The following is a 19544-nucleotide window of genomic DNA, read 5'->3' as shown; positions in this document are numbered from 1 at the left end:
GAAAAACATGAGAATTTGCAAAGCAAACTATTTTTCCAATTTTTATTTAGAACCCCAGATTATTTCTCTCCAAGCTGTCTTCACTTGTGTAGAAAAGAAAACCCACCACATTACCTTGTATATTATTTTTGCAGCTTCATTCAGAATAGAAGGCTTCCAGTTCTCGTTTGTTGTCTAAAAGTTCAAAGTGATAAAAGTCATTCTGTGCATCTTATTTAACACATTGGGGGTTTTATCCTATACTTTAAAGCACAGAATACACCATTGTGGTGCTATGTGATTACAGAAGCCAGTTTCTCTGGACTGGATACACACAAGTCAAAAATCCAACCTACAATTTGTCAGCTTATTTTGATTTTCACCTCCTTATCTTACTCATAAAATCCTTAACCTTCTAAGGAAAACCAGGGTTAGCTGAAACTTTCTTCCCCCATTTCTCAAAACGCCTGGCAAAATAGCACATTCTTTATCATTGTGATGTAATGTTTGCCCTAATTTTTTTATTAGTCCTGGAAATAACCTGCCCTATGAAAGTCAACATATTCAGTTTTAAAGATCACTTGGATCATAAGAACAAATCACTGCTCTCAGAAAGTGTGATGTTCCTCAATTGTCTTCCCTTCTGCTTGCACAAACTTCAACTACTATTTGCATGAATAAAAGATCATCTTCGCTTCCAGCTGCATGCATACTTTCATACTACTGTATTAATATGTTACTTTTCCTTTCCGCTACTTCAAAGGCAAGTAAATTGAAAACACAAGAACCTGCATTCACATACACATTACCAGTAAACTAAGCTCGCCCAACGTCATTCCCAAGGAAACTGGACACTGTGGATCCGTGATCTACAAAAACAGAAAAATAATAGCTATTTTATTTCTCTTGCTGCAAACAGATGTATCATTTAAAGTTGATTGAAATCCTGAGCTGTTTTGAGGCTCTTCCTCTGCTTAATTATTCTAGATGAAGTATTCTCAGAACCCCCTAAGTTGGGCCAAAACTAATACGGCAGTAAAGACTTACAATTTCAATTCAAGCTGAAAATTTCCCTTTGGCTTCTAAAATCTTCATACAGGAAAGAACTAAGGACTACAGAGCACCACATCTCAGTCAGCTATATCATTTTATGACTGCCATTCCTCCTACCTTTTTAAATTTAGTCTCTGAAAATAGTCCCAAAATAGGTTTGAGAGATGGTCTCTATCCAATGCTTTTCTTTTACATTCAATTATCTCATCACAAACTGCTTTATCATTTTCCTAAAGGAAGCTGGAAGCAGGATAGAATAATACCGGCTTGGTTCATATAAACATTCTCATTTATCAGTTAAGTATTTTCGACTATTTGCCTTCCGACTCATCTGTAACCCCACCAGTTTCTGCCATTCTGGACTTCTGGACCCAGGACACTGAAAAGTTTTGTGCGTCAGTTGCACACACTAACACATGATGAACAGCTACCATCCACATTTAGCGAGCAAGGCACCACTGGACAAGGCAAAAGAGAGGGTATCTATTTCACATATCCAAAATATCTCTGGCTGTCACTCATACCTGGGGTACTCTATTTGAAGAGGTGCAGAAGAAACCACAGCAACCTTTTCAAGGTGGCAGATAACAGTTTCTCTCAATGGACTAGACAATCATGACTGCACTGGAGTCCAATGTAAAACAAAGAGAATATGTTCCAGATACTTACATCATCTTCGTATTTAACATGAATGCCCGTGATTTTGACTTGCACATTTTTTATAACTTGAGTTGCAAGTTTTTCCAAGAAAGTATCTTTCTTCTCCTCCTTCGGTTTGTCTAAAACAATTTTTAAAAAGTCAGCATTCAGTGTAGAAATTGCATCTTGAGCTTAACCACACCAACAGCTATACTAATGTAAATTTAACGTTTACTCTAATGTGAATACTTAACATTTAAGTTTTCACTTATTTAGATTATATTTGCATTTTTTTTCATTTCCTGTACATCCATACTCTGAAGATGTGATGTTAGCTGTCTGTGCACAACACAACCATAAGAAAATTTATGTCTAAGTTTCAGTCAAAACAAGCAAGTTCTTGTTTAATATACTTATCCCCACTCCTTCCAAGGTAAAAGGTTCTCTCCTAAAAATCCTTTAGCAATTAACTAGGGGGTTAAACAACCAAATAGGTAAGACAGTATCATTCAGCACAAAATACCCTTGAATAACCAGATGAAGATGATACTTGCACAGCAAGAGACCAGTCCATTAGAGCCTTTCATACAACACTGCCTGAGAAAACTAAAAAGCTGGCATACCATAAGTGAAAATGAACAATTACTCTGAAATATTCCATTTCTTCCATATTGGACTTCTATCATATTGGACTTCTACCGTGACCATTTAAGGTAGGTCTGTATCAGACTTTGCTATGCCATATAGTGATACTTGAGCTTATGCTGAACAAGATACGGTAGCAAAAGTTGCATTACCACACAAGTTCAGCATTCCACCCAAGACAAACGGACACATGCCAAGGTGGCAGGAGAGGGGAGAAAAATTTACAGTCCCTCAATTACTTAATGACATAACTCTGAAAATATTATCTCAGGCTGAGCATCTTAACATTTTACCTAAAATATGGCTTGATGAGCTACTTGTTCTCTAGGTATCTTTATGGGCTACCTTGTGTTGTTCAGTATCCACCTTACAAAGAGGCTATCCCGGTGAAGTGCCACTAAACAGCCTAGCAAGCTTGTATGTTTTTGTTGGAATGCTACAGATGGCTCAAGTTGAAGAAACCGTTATGGTTATCCAAGTAGAGAGAAATAAGGACTACAGGTTTTGACTAGGTTTAGGGTTGCACTCCCAAGTTTCACTTCTTGGCTTACTTTAACTGCTTGTAACTTTTTAAATATGCAATGCACGCTGAACACCACAGATATAAAACTTTGTACATCTTGCTACAAAAAATAGGATATTTTTTAAAGTTTTGAGAGAGGTTCAGAAAATTCATTTAAAAATGAAAATACTTCGCTATTGAACATGATATAACACCATTTTCGTCAAGAGAGCATTTGATTTCAAGTAAAAAAATTAGTCGGGAACTCAGAAGAAACCAAAACCTTATACCACTTTTACATGCAACTCACATTTCCTCCTACTAATCATTTCTTCACAACTCCCACTCCCTATGAACAGAAACCAACACAATATTGACTAAAAAAAATAAAAAGGCTGAAGCGCTTATCAAAGCTTCATGACCTTCAAGTGCAAGCAGGCAACCCATTAACATTTTTCCAGCCAGATGCAGCTAACAGCAGCAATAAAAGTTTGATATCTCACAAAGCTTATCTAGGGTCCCCACAAAGTTTTCATGCCAATTACAAGTTTATGCTGCAGCTTCCTCCAAGATCAATTACACAACATTACAACTACATGGGCTATGGCAAGCCATTCTTAGTCACATGCTAATACTGAAGACCTGCATGGTTTGGTACTTATGGACAATGATTATCCTCTTGGGGAAAAACATCAAACTCATTGCTGTCAAAATATCAGTCATAACACTATGCCATCTATTTAGAACGGAAGCTAAAAGGTCCTGACAGACTGTTTACTGCTATATCATGACTATAGTATTAGATTTACTTTACATAGCTGTCACTGGAATATTACAAAAACTAGACAGACAGGTATTTCTTTCACATGCAGTTTTTCCAATGGTCATACTGAAGTGCCACTAATCAGCTTAACAAATGTGTACATTTTTTGTTGGAAATGCGACAGAGTTCAAGTTGAAGAAACAGGCACAGCTATACAAGTAGAGAGACAGCAAAAGAAAGCCCTCTCTAATTTACATCCTCTCAAACAGGAGAGAAAAAAAAAAAAAAAGATATCAGCGGATGGATATCCATGATTAAGGAAAACTAATCCAAACAAAGCACAAAAGTCTTTAAAAAAGTTAAGAGCCATAACATTTACCCACCTTTTGAGTGACCATGACCTTTAAATGGTCTCTTAAAATGCTTTTTATACTTTTTACGCTTACGTCCTTTTTCAGTGCAAGCAATTTTTTGGGAAAAGGATAAAATTCAAGTTAGTAAAGCAGAAATGTAAGAAAGCATAAGAAAGCATATAAAAAGAGCTTATTTTAAAGCAGAATGTCTTAGTAAGGTCTCATTCAAAGCTTTCAACGAATTTCAGATCTGTTAAGGAAGCAATCAGCTACTTCTCATAGCACAGAGGACTATGCATAATTTATGCATAACTACATTCACTTTCAGGGAAGCAACTGAAGACTTGGTATTTGTTTAATTTTTAAGTCATTGAAGTTCAAAGCCCAAGTAAAATAAGCAGCCAGTAAAAACTTCAGATTAACTATCCAGATTTCTACTGGATCAATTGTCCCGCCAACTGTAAGGTCAAGGCATTTGATTCAACTTTCATATATTCCTTATACAGCTTCTCAAAATTTCGAGGAATAACAAATAATCACCAGGCTTCTCTGCAAATACATACCCAGACTTCTTCATGAATGCATTGCATAACATAATTCCAGATCACTTATATACAGAAGAGAGCTAAAAAGAGCCATGACTGCTGTTTAGATACTCTGGTGAATAAGTTTTTCTGTAATCCAAGTGTTTGATTTTTTATTTAATGCTCTCAGGCAAAAGCATAACTGTTGTAAGTGAACAGTTAATATACACACATGGGGGGCAAAAAACTCATGGAAGTTTGAATTCGGAAGAGGCTTCTGCCATATAACGGCATAGCTTCCAAGTTATTTGAGATGTATGTGGAAACCCAAAAAGCACTTTTCTATGATTCTCATGATAATCAACAGTATGATATGAAAGCAATCTGAAAGAATAACAGTAACTGCAAAAGAGGCATACAAAAAAGATGACTCTTTAAAAGCTTTATATTAAATTAAATTCTATTATTTACACACAAATTATGACCCACACAATCACATTTAATGAAGTAAATTAATGCTCGCATTTTTCCACATTTCTAAAGAAAACCAGTTTGGTGAGTTGCATTGTTTCTTTCCTGTCTCTGGCCACATAGATTAAAAGAACTTAGTGATAGGGTTGCCTGTGCTTTAAGAGATTGTAGCATGAGAAGGGTGTATCCCAACAAAAGCAAGAAGGAAGCAAGTGCAACAGTGTATAACTGTGGGGAACAACTTTATTTTTATTTAATGTCCACGCCTGTTCAAACACAGGAGAAAGGGCCTGCCAAGATTTCAATCTGTCTTGCAGGTAAGGTGATCGCTCTAAAAGAAAACTATGTGAGATAGAAACGTTTTCTTTTAGATAGTTCCTTTTAACAGTACAAGTAATACTCCATAAATGATATCCTAAAAAGATAGCTTCCTTCATTTACTATTGAATTTGCAGTTCTCAGGCTTTCACACCCATGTATGACAAAACTAAGGCAACATGATTTTCCTCTTGATTACCCGTATCCATTACCACGAAGAAACTAAATGTACTATTTTCAGCTCATTCTAAACCTGCATTCAGATAAAAACCCACTAAGTAATTTTGGCTCCAAATAAATTTCTGAAAATCTGGTTCAAGAAGATAGAAATAGAGCAGGTACAACATAACAGTTCCTCCAAATTTCAACAGAAATTGTTTCCCTGCCTAACTTGAGAGCAATCCAAATAAACAGAACCAGGGAAAAGTATGCCAAATGCCTTCAATCTGCTACGGTTCATTTTGCCTGTCCACGGTTCCAAGACAGCCTGAACTTCCAATATCTTAAGCTCAGACACTTTAAGTAAGGGTAATTATTCTTTAGTCTCAAAACACCTAACCATATTGTTTTAAAAATACAGCAGAACGTTGTCAGCATTTTATAACATTCTTGAGCTCAACATGGCTGATGGAAATCTTTCTAAATGGTCGTCTTGAACAGCCACTCAATTAAGACAGGACTAGTCGTTGCAAGTTTCCACTTGAATCCACAGTCATTAAAATCTTATTTCCAGAACCACCAATATGTGGATGCTTACCAAACAAGTATTGTTTTCTCATTTCTACATTTGGCTGCTTTGCGGGGGTGCAAGGTTTTTAAAAATGTAAGCTGCATACCCATCATGCATCTGCAAAATTTAACCATGCATACCCACCAGGCTTAGTGTCCTTGTAAATTAGACTCTCCAACCCATATAACGAATCTTGTGAATGAGTGCCTTGGTCCACACGGCAGCAAATAACCAAAAAAATGCATTTTGTTTAAAAGAATGAAATCAACTCCTGATTTAATTTCAAGTTTACAAAACTCATATGACATGTTAGTATTTCCATTACAGGATCTGACAGCCAGAGTCACTTCAGAACATCTAGTTTCAAAGATTACCTACACAGGCAAACTATGCAATTTTCATTTTACTTATAACCAGCAAAAGACAAGAGCTGCAAGCTTTGGTCTCCATATATGAGTTTTGATACCGATAGATTTTAATAGCTTAGAAAACAGAAAATAATGTTTTGTCAGCTTGTGTCAGCAGAGCTTATCACTTCCCCATAACACTACCCTAACCACACAGAAAGAGCTGAATTTCTTAGAAGTTAATATTTCTGTATCTAGCAAGAGCAAGAGCTACACAAGTCCTCCTGAGTACAATATTCTAGTACAATGCCAGAAACACAAATAGCTACCACTGAGATACGATCACAGAATCATAGAATATCTCAAATTGGAAGGGACCCATAAGGGTTATGTTGCGCTATGACTAAGAGGATAATTTCAGTTTAAAATAATCCCATTCAAATGTTCCTCTAGCTTTTCCTTCACAGGGCTGAAAGCTTAAAACTGCAAAACATGACTAAATCTAATTCTAGTTCTTTTTATAAGGAGTTGAACTTCTGAGGTATGATTTTTTTTTTCTTCAAAACCCTTACAAGTGCTGGACACAGTTACTTTCAAAAAAAAAAAAAAAAGATGACTGTTGCAGGTGCACAGAGTCACTCTTAATTATATGAAGTTCCAGAACCGGAGTTCCTCAAGCAGTGCCCATTAGGTTAAATTCTTCTTGTTATATTATTCTTTCATCCCATTGCAATTGGTGCAAAGAATAATGGCTGAAACACTGCTGCTTTACAGTATCCAAGTCCTACACAACCAAGGTTAAACCTCTACAAACATTCCTTTGCTCCAATACAAAGTAATGGCTGCAAAATTTATTCACTGAAGTTGTCTTAGCTCTCATATAGTTTCTGGCATATTAAAGACAAGAACTAAACCAAGGCTTTTCTTCACTGTATACAGATTGCCAGATTGCTGTTTGAAGGACACTGCACATGTATACATCTCAAGCTAGCAAAACAGGAACAAGGCAGTAGAGAGTCCTGTAACTGGAAAATTAAATAAGTAAAGAGATTACAATTGAACTTTTTCCAAGTGTTCTAAGCACCACTTCATTTTCAGTAACTTTTCCAAGACAAATGACTTGCAGCATTGCAGGTATCCCAGAGATGCATCTTCAGAACAATTATACTGCCCACATACAGGTCTCACTTCAGTAATAACTCTTTCCTCTACCATATCCAGTTACCTGCCATTGGTTTGGAGCTTGGTTTCTGTCCAAACGCAGCTAATTTATACCACAATTTTTTAAAGATACTTGTTACAACAAACAAACAAAACAAACCTACAACAAACAAACAAAAAAAAAAACCCAACACAAATCTGGTTAACTGGACTGAAATGATCATTTTAAAAAAATTTAAACTTTCAATTATTAATTAATGACCTAGATCAAAAAGTTTAAGTAACGTTTCCTATGTTCCTGATCAATTGTTTTCTTGTGTCACGAATTATTTCCTGCTCAATAGAGTCTCATTTCTCAAACCAGTCAAAACACAGTACATCATAGAAGCACTGCAGAAACTGAAACAAAAGCATTACTGTTGAAGTAAAACTTTACAAGCCTTACCACTCCTTAAAGTTTCCTTTAAACAAGAACAACCTGTCACATGCACCTCTAAAACATATTATTAAACACCTATTACTGAAGCTTTAAAGCAAGATAACAACATTAGCCTCATGCAATGGTCCTGTTCCCCTAGAGTTTTAAGAAAAAAGAAAAAAAAAAAAGAAAAGAAAGAGAGACATACCAGATTATCAAATTCCCATTTCCAATAGAAGCTGACTGGATAAATGAACAGTAAACAGAAGAAGTAACATTTCTTTCAAACTTTAGAGGAAAAAGGCTTTTCAAAGCACCACAGTCAGGTTAGCTAGACACTTGAAAACACAAAATTTGTTAAGTCAATCACAGAACAAGACTGTGCTATGAAAGCAAAGTCCAAGTCCTCAAATTCCAACGGAGATTTGTATTATTCACCCGGTACCTTTTTCTGCTGCTTTCTGCAAGGCTTCTTCAATTCTTGACAGTTCCTTTTGTTTATTATCCTGCAAGTACTTTTCTTCCTTCTCTGCATCATATTTAATGCCTGTAAACCAAGTTGGGACAGCTTTAATCCTAAATTTCAAGTTATAGAAATGCATAATCGAGCAATGCACACCATATTCAGCATTATGTTGCAAAACATCTTGTTTGAGATTGAAAGCTGCATCCAGCCTCTGCAATTTTTATTTTTACACAGCAAGATACAAAAGGATCATATCAACATTTAATCATTACTTCATAAGAGAACATTTCCATGGAAATCCAGACCCTTAAATGTGGTCTGTTCCATATAAAACGGGTTTGAAAGATCTACTACACATATATTTGACACTCTAGAAACTTTCAAGTTTTCTTAATGCTTCAGGGGTTCTGATTTCAGAGAAAACTAACCAAGTTCTCTGATCCTAAAAACAATTCTAATGGACTTACTACATTCGATTGTTGTCAGTTAGAAGCAGATGAACTATATCATGGAACAGCCAAAAGATCTAAACCATGCCAGAAAAGTGGATTGAGGATAAGCATACTTCAGAGGAAACTTGGCTGTTGAATTAAACTTGGAATGGACACAACCAAGGATTTACATAAAAGCAACAGGTGCTGTTTTCTCCCACCCTTCTTCCACTAACTTGCCAGCATTTGTCTCAAAATTTCCCTGATGAAACATAATGTAAAAACAGCAGCTTACGTGAACTACTTGCTATTATATACTCAATTACACAATACCCTTAGATATTTTTCTCTTCCATTTTTTAACCGTTATTGAAGATTTTACGTACTTGCTCCAGGAACTATTAGAAGATACAAGCCCTCTAGAGTTGCAACAACTGCCTCGCCATAGAGATTCTTCCAAGGAATCTTCAGAGTAAGTTTATCTAAACAAAGCAGATACAGTTACATCAAAACAAAAATCTATGCTGTGCTTAGTCCAAACAGCACCTCAGGCATCTAAGAACATTAGCCCTATGTCTTGATGCCCTAAACACCTTAGAAGGAGAAACCATATGGGCCTAAATGTTTTATAAAGCCCTTGAGGTGATAAAACACATGCAGAGAAAATATAAGCCTTAGATTTAAGCAAGAAGATGCAGTTTGAGTCAGAAGAGCTCCAATCAAAACCTGAGATCATGACTGGAGTTCAATTTTCCCCGGGAAGTAGAAGAAATGCAACACACATTCATCTCCAACAAATGCTTCACTTGAAAAAGCAATGCTGACCACCAGGAAAAGGAATTCGTAAAAAAGCATAACAGTTCTTAAACCCTTGGCATTTTTGCCAGTTTCAAGAGTCTTACTTAAATTCTCCACATTCCTAACCTGCCCTTTAAAAAGCCACACATATTCTGCCTATGCTAAACAGTTCCCTTGATCATCCACGTATCTGTAAAGAACCTCCATACATGTTTTTCATACCAGCCTGTAAAGTTACACAAACAGGATTTGCCAGATAACATTTTATTATTTATCCAGGGCAGTCACATTAGACCTCTATGCTAGTTTCAACAGTGAGTACAATTACAAAGACCTTATTAAAGCTTGATAAAAGAAATTCAGAGGCAGGACTGACCTTAAGGCCTGTACTAGAATTTTCATTTCAATACTTACACCGAAATAAAAACTTACCTATCTGACCAACTTTTATTCTAAAAGGTACATCCAGTTCACTCTGTAAAGAAAAAAGAAAAAAAAGGCATTAAACAGATCCACGTATATTAAAGATAAGCTGTTTTTTCAGCAAAATTATCATCTTTGCTTCTGGTCAAACTATTTTCCCAGAACTGAAGTTCCAGAGCAGAAACAGTTCTCCATATGACAGAGATTTCATTATTTAGCAATACTCACATGAACTTAGGAATCCATAAATATGATTAGGCTTGTTTAGAAAGCCTTAAAAGAAAACATTTACACATTTCTGGCAATTCTCTCCCACAAGCATGAAAATGCCTTGTTCCAAAGGTTACTAAAGAGTAAAATTTTATCTAGGTACAAGAATTTAATTTTACATTTTTATTAATTTGCCGTATAGGTCTTTTCTTTCTGATAATAGCACTCAGTATTTACAAACATAAAAATCCTTACTAACAGTATTGAAGAGTTCTTTGCAAAATGTCTGCCAAACATCAAGAACAAGATTGGCTCATAAAGATGAGGAACATGTGACAAGTGAACAATTACTACCAGCAATTAAAACCTCACAGTGTCTCTCTCCTATATAGCGTACAGCAAAACCAGGAATATAACCCCAGGAATATCAAGAACATAAGAGGGACAAAGTAAAGAGGAAGCAGGAGAAAATAAACAAATAAAATCAAAGACTAAAAGAAAATTAAGTTAAAAAAAAATAATCAAGATTCCAGAACTGTCTTCCACTTCAGTATTCTTCTCAAATAAGTTAACCACAATTCCAAGACCTGAAGAGAAGCCTTAATCTCAAAGATTATAGAAAGCAAACCCATTTTCCCAAATAAGACAGATATTAACCACTTCTCTCTTCCCATGTACTAGAAAACAACCTTGACCACGACTTTTCCAAGAACTTAAAAATATTTAACAGGGCTGCTCCAGAATAGAAGATTAACATCCAAATTAACATCTTTGCCAGATTTCTGCAGTTTTTAAAAAGCATTGAGCTGCAATTAGGATCTTAACATCAAGCAACTTTAATTGACTAAACTAGTGACAATATTTCTGTGGCTTGAACGTTTTTAGCACCTTGAAGAAACAACTGAACAGCAAGAGCTATGGAACATTTTAACCCTTTTCTGGTTACAACTGCATAGTCCTAGAAACTTTTCCTAACACTTTAAATTCTTCCTGGTGACAACTGGTCTTCAGCACCTACCGAATATTTCTTCCTGCAGGCTGCTGCATGTTAAAAATCTGGTCCATATGCTTAACTGAAAGCTTTCTTCTCAGTTTTTATTTTTCATTGAAATATAGCAGGAGAGAAAGAGAAAATAGACTCACTTAAAATAGTTTGATCTCCAAACTTTGTTTTTAGTAGAAAGAATATGCAGAAGAGGAGGTCGACACAAATTGTGAGAAAAGAGATCTCTGCTCTTAAAGCCAGCAGCTGCCACATAGAAGCAGACACCAGCAACCAAATCCACCCCATTTAATACTGCATTTATGAGCCACAGCTGAATTTTAAGGGGAACCAGCCGAGTTTGGCCAGCTGAAAGCACAGGACCAAGACTTTGACCTTGAAAAATTAGTTTTCAGAAGATTAAATTGTGGGGCCAGGGGTGGGGGGAAATTAAGGAAAAGCTAGAAATTAAAGATGTTTTAAAGTTGTTGAGTAAAAACAACAGATTAATATAAATTAAAAACCGTGGGAGCATTGGGGTTTGACCTTAACATGAAAAAAGATGGTTTACTGAAAATACTTCAACATTCTAAGTGAGAAGGAACCAGAAGTATTAGCTTTGAAGATTAAGAGCTGTGACCAATTAGATACTGGACACAAATTCACAAGCAAAGAAGCTCAGAGTTCAAGCTTTTTGATGGTAATGACTCTAATAATATAAGCTGAGAAATATAGTAACAGGTTGCTAAAGAGCTTAGATCATAGTTTGTCATCAGTCATTTTTCATTATGATTGAAAAATAGGATAAAGCTAAAGAATTCCATCAGAAAGATTTAATTACTATCACTACTACAAGTTTTTAACAAAGTAAAAAAGGAACATTAAGAGCAGCTGCCCCTTTATACTTCTGTATTTTTATAGCTGAAGTCACACAAAACTAAACAACAGCCTCAAAAGATCAAAGTACAGATTTCACAGAATGATACTCCAGCACTCTGTGTCAGCGAACTCACTCTCTACCGTGTTTTGGGAAAAAAATGGTTACATTTTCAAGGTGACTAAGAATTCATTTGTAAAATAATTTTGTACAATTTTATTTTAGAAATTTTACACTAATAATCTTAAGTTTACTTTGCATGAGCTGGAGCCTAAGTTTTGACTGAGGTCTGACAAACTTTCATTTTAATGAAATGCTCTTTCACTATGACTAAGGGAAAAATGGACTTAGCAAGTGTAACACTAAAAATAACTATTTGCTTGTCTTCATTTTCCTAAGGGCTTTCTTTTCTTACATTTGTAAAGTATTGTATCTATATACAGAAATTAAAAGCTAGTTATTTTCTGGTGGAAAACCTTAAGAGGAAAACAAAAAAAATCCAGACAGCAGCAGACAGGCAAACTAGAAAAGAAAAAGCTGAACCATATCACATTCCTTTAATCCCTTCTTTTTTAAAGAAGTAGACTACACCTTCTTGAAAACGGTATTCAATATCAACCTTCCTTTAACTACTTTTGCAGAGATATCTAAACATATTGAAATTGTAAAGCAATCAGAAACATTCCTTGTTTTCAGTTCTTGATTTTATTTTAGCTCTCTTTCAGCTCTGGTCAGTCACATACATGACTATACATTTTTCTAAGTCAGAACTGCTAGAACCGTAATCAACCTTGCTATTATCATAAGAAGGAAAGATGGGTGCAAAGTAGATAATGCTTTCTTTCTTCCTTTTTTAACTATCAGATTACAAAGATATTTGTATCAGAAGTTTTAAAGTACAACAAAGTTATCAGGAACGGATGAAATTGGTAGGTAAAATATGAAACTTCAGAACTATGAAGAGAAAACAATGATTAGGTCATACAAAGATCCAACATGTTTTGGATCAATTCACACAAGAGTAACAGTTCTCTTTAGTGAAGTTTGAAGAACACTAAAGACAACAGTAAGATTCTCTCAGTAGCATAGGTGTTCATTAGCTCAATTAAAGAACATAAAAATCAACCAAGTTTCTTTCAAACAAGAACTTAATGCAAGTTATTTCTTGTTTTTCCTTCACTCCTATTTCAAAAGGAACAGAATGGAGCATTTGAATAACTGTATTTACTTTCAGAGAGTACACATCTTAAAAATGTCTTCCCTGCCAGTTTTAAATAAGCACCAATTTACACAGAAATTACCTAAACATAAGCTTCAATCCTATCAACTGTTGTATAAGGATCGACTTTTTCCCCCTTCACCCCCACACCAACAACTGAGAAATGACTAGTTTTTCAGAAGATTTCAATGAGATCAATAAATTTGCAGGAGTCAGGCCTTGAAAATCCATTTATTCAACCAAAGCTGGAAAAATAAAAAAAGAATACATCGGCCTTCGCAAACCCATTAGATATAGTAAATCGCTCAGAAGCATACTAACATCTACTGCACAGACATACAAGTGAGGAAAAACCCTATGACCTAACAGAAGTATGATTACACAGTAGCAGTCACAGCAGAAGTTAAATCCTTTAAGTTGTATCGGATGACCAAATGATAACAGAAATGCACCCATATCTCATTTCAAGTTTTACCATTTCAAGCCTCAAACACTAGGACAGGTTGCATATGCATATATGCATAAAACACTGGGAAACTTACTTCAAAACCCCACTGCTAACTTCCCAGAAGTTATTTTCCTCTTCTGAAGGAGCACACTTACCTTTTCACCCATAGCTTCTTTCTGCTCCAGTAACATGAGCAAAATTAGAAGCAGTTAACCAAGGACCTACTCCCAATAATCAGTAAAAAAGGCATATTGTGTAATGTAAGACTACAGTGACATTTTAAATTTTTTTATGGGTCTAAAGACTAAATCATAGGATAAAATTATTAGAATACTTACTAATGCATTCTCCTTTATCTGTAAATTGTCAAGTGCCACATTACCTATTTAGAAGAAAGAGAGAGGTACAGAACAAGTGACTTCAACTATTATGTAAGGTGGAACAAGGAACACAACTACAACCCTTGCAAGTACACATGGATCAAATCTGAAAAGCTTACTCCAGTTACAGAATGGCACAATAAATGTTTAATTTGTAGGAGTCATTACACACTGATTATTCAGCCAAAATTTTATGGTGGAAGAGACATCTGCATGTTTCTACTCTATGAAATACACCTGCAATAGTAGGAAATCTTTCCTATTATTCACTTTGTTGTGAATGATAATTACAGATCTATCAAGGTAGGGTAGACTAGGAAAATTATATCTTGTTTTTCATGATTTTACATTAACAGAAAAGTCATCAATCTTAGAGCCACAAAACACATGCCTATTTTCACAAACATGTTAACTTTTCCTGACGCAGGCAACATAATAGGATTTCCAAAGGGAATGCCGGCACACAGAACTGCAACTGAGGAAAGCACATATACTATACCTCATAGTGCTTTAATACCAGATTCCTTAGAGCTATACTCCATTTTCAATACAGGTTTTAATAACTTATAAATGTTAAAATACTTACTACCACGGCAAGAGCAAAATTAACATGACGAGAAAAGTCTCATCCCTTACGGAAGGCACGTAAAATAGCCAGCCTTCTCCAGACAGTACTTCAACTGTTTTTTTGCATGCCTACAGGGCAGCAAACGGGAATGTTTTGGTATGTTCACTGAGAATAGCTACTTCACATTATTGCACTACCACGTCTGTTTAACACACATTAATTACACCAGTAAATGAGCAGGCGCAAGACGCAGCTCCCCACACACCCTAACCCAGGCCTCCCCTCCTCCTGGGGCCACCATCCATGAGCCACCCCACGCTCCACCGCGCCGCAGGCAGCCCCGACAGCACACTCGTGCTCCCACCCGGTATATTCTCAGGAAAGAGAACAAAAATTTAAAAAAAAAAAAATCCAAAAACATACTCAAAAAACCCCCAACAACAACAACAACAAAAAAAAAAAAAAAAAAAAAAAACAACAAACCCAAACACCTGCGCCCACGCCTCGCCTCGGCCTCTCGGAGCAAGTGCCACAGCTGGGAATCAACTCAGGTCCCCGCGCCCGGGCCCCCGCCTCGTATGAGAGGAGACCCTAAATTTGCTTTTTCTACCCCCACAACCTGTAATGTCGCCCCCAAGGAGGGGGTCCCCACCTCACGGGCCACAGCCCCCACCCGCCGCCAGGGAGAGCCCGCCGCGGGGCGGGGGGGGCCGCCGCGGGGAGCCGCAGCCTCACAGACCGACCGACGGCCCCTCAGGAGGCGGGAAGGAGGGAGCGGGGGCCGCGGGCACAGAACGACCAGCGGTCCGTCACGGAGGGGAGGCGGGTCCGCGGCCACAGACAGACAGACTGCCTGCCCCCGCCATCACGGGGGGCCGCGGCCCACAGACCGACCGCCCCTCACGGCAGGGAAGGGGAGCGGGGGTCGGTCGGCGGTAGCAGGCTGACCGCAGACCGATCGCCCCTCACGGCGGGGAAAGGGATGGGGTCGGTCGGCGCCCGCAGACTGACCGACCGTCCCTCAGGGAGGGCCGCGGCTCCGCAGCTCGCCCTCTCCTCACAGGGGGCCGCAAACCCACAGACCGCCCACCCCTCAGAGGGGACGGCCGTCCCACAGCCCGCCAACCCCTCACGGGAGGACCGCAGCCAACGAGACCCGCTCCCCGCCGCGGCGCCGGGAAGCGCCCGCCCCCGGCGACAGCGGCGACCCCGCAGCGCGGCGGGAGAGGGAAGGGGGCTCCTTACCCCCCCATATGCCCAGCTTGAGCTGAGACTTGTTCAGGTTCTCCACATAGTCGCCCAGGAAGCGGTTCAGCAGATCCGCCACCACCGACTCCAGCACCATGACGGAAACTGCCCCCACCGCGCAGTCGGGCCGCGGCCCACCGGGAGAGGAGGGGGCGGCGGGGCGCGGCCTCAACCGGCGCCGGGCGCGTCCCCGCTGGTCAGGTGACGGGACGGAGGCGGGGCGTGCGCGGCGAAGGGCGGGGAGCGGCTGTGCGGTGGTCCCAGGGCCTGGACCGACCGACCGACCGATCCACCCGCCGGCGCGTTGCCCGCGGCCGAGGCCCGGAGTGAGACGGGCCGCAGGAGGGGAGGGAGACCCGGGGACGCCTCGCAGCCGCCGTGGCGGGAGGGGGCGGTGCTGCGGCGGCGCGGTGCCTCCCCCGGGGCGCGGCTTCCCCCGGCTCCTCGCGGGCGAAGCGGCCGCCGTGCGCTGAGGGCAGCCACCGAAGTTCTCTGACTGGAGGGCGCGCGGCCTGGTACGCCTGAGGCGATTCCCGCCGAAAGCTGCGTTCGCGCCTGAGGTACAGCCTAATAACTTGTATGTGCAGCCGCCAGGCTTCCCTGAGAGAGTGCCTTTTTTCCTGTTCTGCTCTTTATTTAGGATACCTGCGCGTGCCAAATGCCGCCTGCAGGATGAGCCCCTGTTTGCACATGGCTTGGCTTTACGTTTCATTAGAAAAAACTATAATTTCTGTTAATCTAGCTGTTCAAGTGATGTGAAAACTCACAGGCTCAAGACAAGTGAGAATGTCAACCATAAACCCCGTATTTTTTTAGCGTTAATAGCACTGCAGAGAAAGTCAATAGGAGGATGTTACTCTGAGCGGTGAAGCTGCAGGTAGCGATGTCAGCACGGGAACAAATTTTTAAATGTCAGGGGGACTGATCTCAAACCGCTTATGTCAACTCACAGAGGCGCCATTATTCATGGAAGAACAGCGCTTTGGAGCGCAAAATGACACGTTAAGTCTAAAAATGTGTTCCGGAGAAAGGAAATTAGTATTAGCAATGGGATTCAACCTCAAAAATACATGAAGACACACCAAGGCCACATGAACACGATCAGTGAGAGACTGTTGACAGGGTGAGACAAATATTGCTTTAAATGGCATTCAAGTGTATTGTGGAGCTTAGTGCAAGGTATTGTTACAAAAACATAAATCATTTAAGGAAAATATTAAGTAAACTGATAATGGAAAGGTCTGTCAACGACTGTTACCCCTCTGGTTCCGTTACAGCCTATGTTTTAGGCTTGCAAGCTCCTTCTTGCTGTAGTTGAGGTAAATCCAAAGAGCTCTGCTTGGATCTCTTTTGACTTTATTTGTACAATGGACACACATGTGAGTTCACCCTCAACTGAATAATGATGTGTCGAATGTATTTTCAGTTTTTAAAATATGTGGTAAAGCATAGAGTCCAGTCCAGAGTGTGCAAGCAGCACAAGCAGATTCATCATTTAGCACCTTTTTTCACATTGTCACAGACCAATGCCACACCTGTACCCTGTTACTACTATACCTATATATGCCCACCTTTCCTGCAAACATTTTCCACATCAAAGATTTAATGGATAAAGCAGACCCTTACGCCACAAAGACCAAAGTTCAGTCCTGCAGTGGCTGTTAAACACGATGGTCCGGATGCAGGTTTGACTGAGGAAGTCATATTATTGAGTGCTGGAGAAGCTGGAGTGCTGAAGACCACTACAGTTATGGGTATCTACAGCTAAGGTCTCTACATATCTAACTGTATCCTGCAAACAGTCTACCTAGTGACTTAGCAGTAACATTTGTCACAGATACAAACTTGCACTGGAAGGTTTGTTTCTTTCCAAGTATAACAAGAGGCTTCACTGACTCCTAGAATAAAGCAGCTGTTACCAACACAGCGTTTATTTTATGGAATGGCTTTCATGCCACTTTTTTCTTGTTTTCCAAAGTAAAATTAATTCCTGACAATTTTTTAACCTTAAGATATTAATACAACTTATCTTCTATAATGCCTTAAAAGTTTTTTGCCACTTAATTGATTTCTGCATATCACTGTGTTTGAAGTAGAGGAGTTTTAGTCAAAAACTACTGAATTCTTGTTTTACAATCTATTTAGCTTCAGACAGGAAGACAAATGGCTAATTAGGTATACTATGGAAACTATTGAAAGTGGCAATTTATATTTTATTTGTTTGTTTACTTCTTTTGTGTAATGTTGCCTGTTCTAAGCTGTTCCTATCATAGGGAAGTGGCAATGCAAGAAAACATGACAGGAAATTGCGAACAGAGCTCCCACTGCCATTCTGTTAGGTAACAAACTTTCATTTGTGATTTTTTTAAATGAAGTTTTAAAATGCTTTAGCTTATTATGCTTCTGTATACATAAACCACAGCTGAATAAGAGTAATGGCTAATCAATGTCAGCTCATGCTCTTAGTGTATGTAAATTTAAGAAAAATTGTGCAACTCAATGGTATTAAACGTTCTCTGTAACAATTATACAATATAACCAGGATGATATATCCATTTTCTACTTTGCTTTTCATAACGGTCATAAGTATTTCTGCACAGCAAAAAAACAAAGAAAAGTTAATGACAACTATAAGGGGTATTGAAAAACATATTAAAATAGTTCGTATGTGGTTGAATAATTTCCTCATTGACTAAAGTGTTTACCTAAAGAACTTGAAGAACCCCAGGAATTTTTAAAATCATCTTGTTATAGCATATATTTGAGTAAATTAAATTTGTACTGCTCTTTACAAACATGCTTTCCTGACAAACATAAGTAATGACCTAGTGGATCAAAAAGTTGCTCCTGAAGTAATGTGATTTCACCTGGAAAAGAACCCCAGCAAGCTATATCTGTGTCATATATCCTATTTCAGTAAAGCCTAAAAAGATTTTTTTTTTTAAGAGGAAAATGGAACAGAATTACTGTGAAGGCAGCAGTTTTAATAGATATTTTATCAACTGTATGTGTGGTTACTTTGAGTACTGAGATATTACTTGAAAATAAAGATACATATTTTTGCACGTCTATTACCAAGCAACCCTTTGTTAGTCTTCCTGAGCCTCCCTTGCAGATAGGATGCCACTTAAAAATGACATTAATTCATCTCTGTATGTTGGTAGGCAACATTCCTTGTGTGTTCTCAGTGAAAAAGGTAAACAGTCCAAAACGGGGGGGAACAAACAACAACCCCCCAGAAACCCTCATACATGGTTACACGATGTACAAGTTCTGTATCTAGAAGAACAGATATAGGACAAACAGAAATTTTGGTATTTGCTTACCGTTCATTGAATACACAGATAATGTTCATTCGCCTCAGGGAAAAACCCATGCATTCTGCCGATTTTTCTAAATACCAACATTGAATAGACATGACTGGTTTGATAAATATGAATGGAATCAGTAGTTTCACTCAGCTGAAAGTCATCAAAAACAACGTGTTCTGGTTGACATATAGAGGCTCCATGTGTATTATTGTAACACTTCATTAAATAAGAGCATTTGACGATTCCATCACTGCATAATAGTTTACTAAAAAGAAAACAT

General features: G+C 38.5%; 1 protein-coding gene across 1 annotated transcript in view; it reads right to left on the bottom strand.

Moving 5' to 3' along the window:
* The window catches only part of VPS13C (vacuolar protein sorting 13 homolog C), a 100885-nt gene extending 84751 nt beyond the window's left edge, over window positions 1-16134 (bottom strand). Inside the window, exons 1-10 of the mRNA XM_082488820.1 lie at window positions 15951-16134; window positions 14096-14139; window positions 10031-10073; window positions 9187-9282; window positions 8349-8450; window positions 6122-6184; window positions 3965-4030; window positions 1702-1811; window positions 789-848; window positions 115-174 (exon numbers count right to left, since the gene is read on the bottom strand). Coding sequence (XP_082344946.1) covers window positions 115-174; window positions 789-848; window positions 1702-1811; window positions 3965-4030; window positions 6122-6184; window positions 8349-8450; window positions 9187-9282; window positions 10031-10073; window positions 14096-14139; window positions 15951-16050 — 744 coding nt within the window. The 5' untranslated portion in view covers window positions 16051-16134. The remainder of the gene's footprint in view (window positions 1-114; window positions 175-788; window positions 849-1701; window positions 1812-3964; window positions 4031-6121; window positions 6185-8348; window positions 8451-9186; window positions 9283-10030; window positions 10074-14095; window positions 14140-15950) is intronic.
* Between the last annotated feature and the right edge of the window lie 3410 nt (window positions 16135-19544).

The sequence above is a fragment of the Vanellus vanellus genome (assembly GCF_965231255.1).
Source record: "Vanellus vanellus genome assembly, chromosome: 11".
In the NCBI taxonomy this organism is placed as follows: domain Eukaryota; kingdom Metazoa; phylum Chordata; class Aves; order Charadriiformes; family Charadriidae; genus Vanellus; species Vanellus vanellus.
The sequence above is the reverse complement of the archived record's forward strand: the minus strand, read 5'-3'. Positions and strand labels throughout refer to the sequence as shown.